Source organism: Castanea sativa, chromosome 8 (genome assembly GCF_040712315.1).
Source record: "Castanea sativa cultivar Marrone di Chiusa Pesio chromosome 8, ASM4071231v1".
In the NCBI taxonomy this organism is placed as follows: Eukaryota; Viridiplantae; Streptophyta; class Magnoliopsida; order Fagales; family Fagaceae; genus Castanea; species Castanea sativa.
Window position 1 is genome coordinate 21251837 of NC_134020.1, and position 7040 is coordinate 21258876.

At 35.7% G+C, this 7040-nt stretch overlaps 1 protein-coding gene across 1 annotated transcript; it reads left to right on the forward strand.

Annotated features, from left to right (window-relative positions):
- Positions 1 to 805: 805 nt before the first annotated feature.
- Positions 806 to 6364, forward strand: LOC142606851 (sodium-dependent phosphate transport protein 1, chloroplastic-like). The gene is made up of 10 exons (XM_075778208.1): positions 806 to 1288; positions 1519 to 1626; positions 1972 to 2127; positions 2403 to 2618; positions 2811 to 3020; positions 3425 to 3562; positions 3857 to 3958; positions 4404 to 4469; positions 4609 to 4693; positions 5868 to 6364. The coding sequence occupies exons 1-10, from the start codon at positions 815 to 817 to the stop codon at positions 5963 to 5965; spliced, it is 1653 nt and encodes a 550-aa protein (XP_075634323.1). The 5' UTR covers positions 806 to 814; the 3' UTR covers positions 5966 to 6364.
- Positions 6365 to 7040: the final 676 nt, after the last annotated feature.

A 7040-nucleotide genomic window follows, 5' to 3' on the forward strand; every position in this document is an offset into this window, starting at 1 on the left:
CTAGCCAACTGAAAACTTTGCAAACCCAATATTTTGGCGAAGCGAATTGGACCTGGAATAAATAGGTTTTGAGGCCCAAAATTTAGATTGGCCTGAAAATGTACATGGATAGGCTTACCTCGAAGAAGAACACAATATATGGATCCGACCATGTGATAAGCAAACATTATGAAAAAATGAGTAACAATATAATTAAACAAAAAATTAACAATTCTAGGATCTTTTAAGAACTTGAGACCATTTTAAAAATGATGTATTTGTTTATTTAATGAAAGATTCACTAGGTTTTAGGTTCTTATCAAAAAAGATAGAAAAAAAAGTAGATATATAGTGAAACATGCTCAATTAAAGGCCAGTATAAGAAAAGCTACAAACACACAAGAGCATTTGCTGGACAAGAATACAAGATTTGATGCCCAAGATCAAGTCTTGAAAAGCTGGACTCAGAGGCCTTGGAAGTTACAGACACACAGAAGCATGCACAGACAACCCAAGTGTATCTTTTCGCGGGCTATTGTAAGAAGTGACACTCTGTAATTAACATGAAGTATTCCGGCCCAGCCCATAAAAGCCCAGCCCAATCCAAAATAAAATAGAACTTACAATAATGAATAACTGCATTAACGGTAACGGATTCATCAGTTTTCTATTAATTTCCTCTAACTTGCACACTATTCAAAACCTTAACCTCACTCTTCTCTATCCAATGCTGTCCATGCAACCTCCACGTGTCCAAAACAGAACCAGTGCCAATAAATATCTCTCACAGAATCTTCTGTTTTCTTTTTAAATATCTTCGAGCTCTCCCTCTGCAATGAACTGTTCACTTTCTAACACCATGAGCGCCAGAGCTCTACTCTCTTCTCTATCACTCACACCCAAAACCCCACCCGATATTTCGGCCCAAAAGCGAAACCACTGTCTGGGCTTCAAACACAAATACCCGTTTCATTTCCGGATCCGGGTCCGGTTATCCTCACAGTCACAGCAAGAACGTTGCCATGTGGACTTCCGGGTCTCGGCTCGAAGTAGTTCGGGCGAGAGGGGAGGTGGGAAAGTTCGGGCCGATGTTAAGTCGGAGCCGTACGATATATCGGAATCGATTCCGGAATCGGTGAAGTTTGAGCAGGCTATGGACGGTGTCGTGTTGGGGAAGGAGGAGTCGGAGTTGGATAGTGAGAGTGAGAGTGAGATTGAGAGTTCAGTTCCTTGGTGGGAACAGTTTCCAAAAAGATGGGTCATTGTCGTTTTGTGTTTCTCAGCCTTCCTTCTCTGCAATATGGATAGAGTAAATGCTCTCATCCTTTTGTTTATTTGTGTTTTTGTGTGCGTGTGTTACTGTGTTATGTTCAAATTGAAGCTTAGAAAGTTATCATGGTTGAGTGTTAGCTTAGCTGGTATGAGAAAGTATGGTTCTATTTTTGGATATTCTGTTACTGTTTGTTACTAGCCGTTAAAGGAAGACTTTTGAATCTTTGAGTTATATTATAGCAACTTTGAACAGATTGTGTATGGCAGGTGAATATGAGCATTGCTATACTTCCAATGTCAGCAGAGTTCAATTGGAACCCAGCCACAGTTGGTTTGATACAATCTTCTTTTTTCTGGGGCTACCTCCTGACTCAGGTAACAGTAACACACGATTCTTTAATTCTGAGTCTACTGCATATGTAACCACTTATAAACTATCCTTTGTCCCCAAAGCTTAAGCTGTTACAAAATGGTGAATTTAACCAATTAAATATTATTCTAACGGCCACAAGGTTAAGCCCATTATTTAGAATCCTCCAGCTATACTTACTAATTATTATAGCCAAAAAAAATAGGCCAAATCAGATCAAATGTGTCACAATTTCTTTGTTTCATGGAAGTTAAAAAGCTTTTACCTATCATGAATACTGATGGAAGACCTTCATTACTTAATTAAGATTGTTCTTCAGGTTATTCTAATTTCGTGATTGTGAGTGACAGATTGCTGGTGGTATATGGGCAGACACAGTAGGTGGAAAGATGGTCTTGGGATTTGGTGTGGTTTGGTGGTCAATTGCTACAATTCTCACTCCTATTGCCGCTAAAATTGGGTTGCCTTTCCTACTTGTTGTTCGCGCTTTCATGGGGATTGGCGAGGTTGGTTCTTCTATAATTATCTTGTGAAATTAGTTTTCTTAGTAAAGCAAAGTTGTAATATGCGTTTTCCCATTAGATGATATGTGGATAACTGAGAAATTATGTTGAGATACTCTCCTTGCCTTGAATAAGTTGATTACTAATTTAATACATTCTAATATGTGTTCTTCCTATATTATTCATTGGGGATATGATTTTTACTGTCAGGCAGAATGTGTTGCCTTAGTGCTAATCTGTCTAGTCAAATATGCTCAGTTAATTTGGTTCTCCTTCAGGGTGTTGCTATGCCTGCCATGAACAATATTTTGTCAAAGTGGATTCCTGTAGCAGAGAGAAGTAGATCATTAGCACTGGTGTACAGTGGGATGTACCTTGGATCAGTCACTGGCCTGGCCTTTTCACCATTTTTAATTCATCAGTATGGATGGCCATCAGTCTTCTTCTCCTTTGGCTCCCTAGGAACAGTTTGGATTGCAGTGTGGCTAAGCAAGGTAACATTGGCTGCATTCATGGAAGCATTACTGATTAATTACATGTTGCTTTGGGAAATTTTTTAACATTAAAAAGTTTTATTACTTGTTGTTCATTCCTACTATATGAAACCTTTAGGATCAAAAGTTTAATTGTTAGTTTTATTTTTAAATATGTCTTTGAAATTGAAATTTCAGATATACTTGCTGTAGGCACATAGTTCTCCTCTTGATGACCCTGAACTGCGGCCTGAAGAAATGAAGCTGATCATGACCAACAGCGTTTCAAAAGAACCTGTTAAAACAATACCTTGGAGACTGATCTTGTCAAAGGCACCTGTATGGGCCCTAATAGTGTCTCATTTCTGTCACAATTGGGGGACATTTATTCTTCTAACCTGGATGCCAACATACTATAACCAAGTAAGTCTTTCTACCTAATGCAATATACTCCTATATTTGGAGCTGCTGGAATGCAACAATTTAATCTGTGAATCTTCTCCAACCATTAGCAATTAATATTGGCTGCTTGGTGTGGACAAACTTCAGTAAACGTCACCATTTGTCATTTCCTGCATACATGGATTGCCAATGAGACAAACCATGAAGAAATACAAGAAGAATCTATTAAGCAAAATATAAAGAAATACAAGAAGAATCTATACTACAAACTAAGCAAGCTAGGATTACAGTTTCTTTAACTAAAAACAGAGAGAAAACCCCTCTACATAGTACACAACACTTGTTTCTGCAGTGTGTTATTGATATTTCCAGAGAATACTGATGGTATTAACTGGGTAAATATATTTCCTTTCATCCTTCCCTAGGTCCTGAAGTTCAATCTTACAGACTCAGGGCTTGTTTGTGTTTTGCCCTGGCTTACAATGGCATTTTCTGCAAATTTTGGAGGGTGGATTGCAGATACACTTGTTAGCAAAGGTTTATCTATTACAAGGGTTCGAAAGGTACTTATCATTTTTATAATTAAATTTGAAAATTTCTTTTGTTACAATTATATCCATATTTATCAATGCAAGTTTTGTAAGGTAATGGCGTTTTATTGTGATTAAAAATAAATAATAAATAAATAACAACTGGTTTGCCTATTACAGTTTTAAAACTATTTTCCAGTTTAAGTATCTTTCATGTCCCCATTCTTCTTTCTTCTAAGTTCTATGCTTTGCAGTATTCTTTATTAATCATTCTTGGTTCACTTGTCTGTGCTGCTGATAAAAGACCTTTTGTATGCTTCCCTGCAGATCATGCAAACAATTGGTTTTCTTGGTCCTGCTTTCTTCCTAACTCAGTTGAGCCATGTTAATTCTCCTGCAATGGCTGTTTTATGTATGGCATGCAGTCAGGTTTGCTACTTACTCCACGCATAAATAGAAATAGATACATTTTCCACTTGCTATTTAAGAAGAGTGCAGCATTCAGATTTTTATTAAGTCTACACCTATATCATGTTGCTTTTTAAGTATACGTCTCGTTTAGAGTCACATCCTACTCAAATGGGATATACTACCTACATTTGAATTTCCAATTTTGTACTTTCACAACACCATTGCTTTAACTAACTTATTACATTTATTGTTTATTTTCCTTTTGTGTTCTCTTAGTATGTTTGATAATTGATAATGCAAGTTGACTATGCAAGAATGCATAGCCATGTTGTCTAGACATTGATGAGGAAAATTTTATATATTATATTCCTTCTTTTTTGAATAATTGAAATTATAATTAGAGCATTGATCACATTTACTAGCCAGAATCATCCTAACCGTTATCAATTTCTTTCTTCAATAGGGTACTGACGCATTCTCACAGTCTGGTCTATATTCAAACCATCAAGATATTGCCCCTCGATATTCTGTGAGTATTACTTCTTTAGTCCTAAATTTCGTTTGCATGTGCTTTCATTAATGGAATGTGAATGGTTTTATGCAAAATTGTGAATTCTACGGAACAAGTAGCGGCTGTCTATTGACTTTTGTTTTCCATATTTCTTCAGGGAGTATTGCTTGGTCTGTCCAATACTGCTGGAGTGCTGGCAGGTGTATTTGGAACAGCAGCCACAGGCTACATCTTGCAGCATGGTTAGAACATCTCTCGCACCTTTTTAGTACTTTTAAGCCAATATAGGAGTACATCTGTGTATGGTAGACAATAAGAAGAAAACCAAAAAAAAAAAAAAAACATTGTTACTAAATTAACTGGCCTGGCCGGATAGGTAACTGGTATCTATGTCAGTGCAGTTGTTGATAGTGACCCTTTCAAACCAAATAAAATCTTGGATATTTTGATGCAAAATGCTCCGCTTAGATGGGTTGTATCCACCCAACCGGGATTCTAAATTGCATTAAGTTACTTACATAGGCTAAACGGAATATTGTTTTTCTTATTGAAGTTTTGATTGCATGATTTTAATTTCTTTTACTTTTCCTCTTTTGTCCACTTATATATTTATTTTATGATTCTCAAATTTATTTTCATATTTACTTAAGTTTTCTATATATTTTTAAATATTTATATTTTAATTAAGCTTGCATTTCAACTAGTGAGTTGTGACCCATTAGTTAAACTGTTGACACTTTTTAGATTGTGTTAATATCCAGCCCAGATTTAATAATTGTACAAAAAAAAGTATGGCTTTGGATCTTGTATCAATTTTTTTTTAATAAAAAAAAGTAGTATTAGAACTCTAATACCATGTTAAATTTAATCCTGAAATAAAGTAACTTACAAGTACAGTCTTGATGCATATATGTACTCTGGTCTATCACCAAGATTTGTTGAACCAGTTCTGAAACCAGCTTATCTGATTCTTCGTCTACAAATTTATCTATGATTGAATTTTACTAATAACTCAAAGCTGGGTGAGTAGGTCCTAGCTTGGCCATAATAGCCCCAAATTTGGGCTGGGCTGAAGGGCATCTATTTTGGGTGTGTATTTCAGAATTTTGTTATAGTACGATACATATTGCATTTACAGCCAATGGCTGTATTAACTTAGTGAAGATACCTGAAGAGTATGATACTATTCTAGACATTGAACTCTTGCACTTATTCAATTTCCCAATGATGATAGCTTTATAATGGTGTTACTTTGATGCTAAGCCCATTTTTACCTTTACCCGTCACCAACTGCTATTTTTGTAGCCTTTACAAATTGTTTTTACGCTCACTGCCATTGTGTTTTATCATTTGAGACAATAAACTGATTCTTATATTTTTTTTTTATGTCCCCCTCTTCTCATTGACAATACTCAGGTTCATGGGACGATGTTTTCAAGGTTTCTGTTGGGCTCTACTTGGTTGGCACTGTAGTATGGAACCTTTTTTCAACTGGAGAGAAGATCTTGGATTAATTGATATTTGATCTTTCATATGCGGCAGTTCAATCCTGAGATAATACATAAGAGTTGAACAATTATAAATGGTTGAAAGATGTGAAAGAAAGAGATTAAATTGAGGAAAGCAAGATCATATTTTATTAATGATATTCTTGTGCTTGAAGGTTAGCAAAAAAAAAAATTTGAGCATGGAGCATGGAGCATGGAGCTTGAACTCGTAAGAATAAACTGCCCCATTTCTTGGAGTTCAATTTACGTACGCAATTCAGTGCCATCTCAATAGAGGAAGGATCAATGCATAAAATAACCCCAACAGAGCCTGTAAATGTTGTATTCAAACTAACACATCAATTTTGTGATTTGTTGAGTATATAATTTTATATAAAACTGTTTTACCAATCTTTTTCTTTGCTATGATAGCTCTATTTCTTTCGTCATTTTAATTCTTCATTTTTTTCCCTGATATGATGGGAAAAATTGGCAATTAACACCAATTTCCAGACTATATAGTTAATTGGTAACGTTTTAAAACTATATACTAAACTAGCATCTCGAGTTTAAAAGGCGGTTTATCCCTAAGAACTCGAGTCTAAAAGGCTCGATTTTCATGTTCTGATTTGATTTTTTTTTTTTACGTGAAATCCATCTAGAACTTGACTTTTAGAGGCTTGAGTTTCATATTGACTCTTAGAGACTCGATTTTCGTGTTCTAAGAATGACGTGGTTTATCCACGTGGAATCCACCTGGAAATCGATCCTTAGTGGCTCAATTTCTTAAAAGCAAACTTGAGCCTTAAAGGCTCGATTTGCAAACTATGGTGGATATTAATGCACGTGGTTTCTTTGGGTCCCTATTTCCTCATAAACCTCATTCAGATCTTAGCTCTCTCTATTGTGGGTCTCTCGAGCAGATAGTGAAGAAAACCTCTCTTCACTCTTATACTCTCCCTCTCTCACTCTCTCTCTTACTCTCATACAATCCTAACACTTAGCTCATAAATCTACATGTCAGGTAAGGGTATCTGTACTTTAGAACTTCTACCAATAGTGTATAGTTGTTAGTGTATCTAATTGTTAGTGTATATATTTG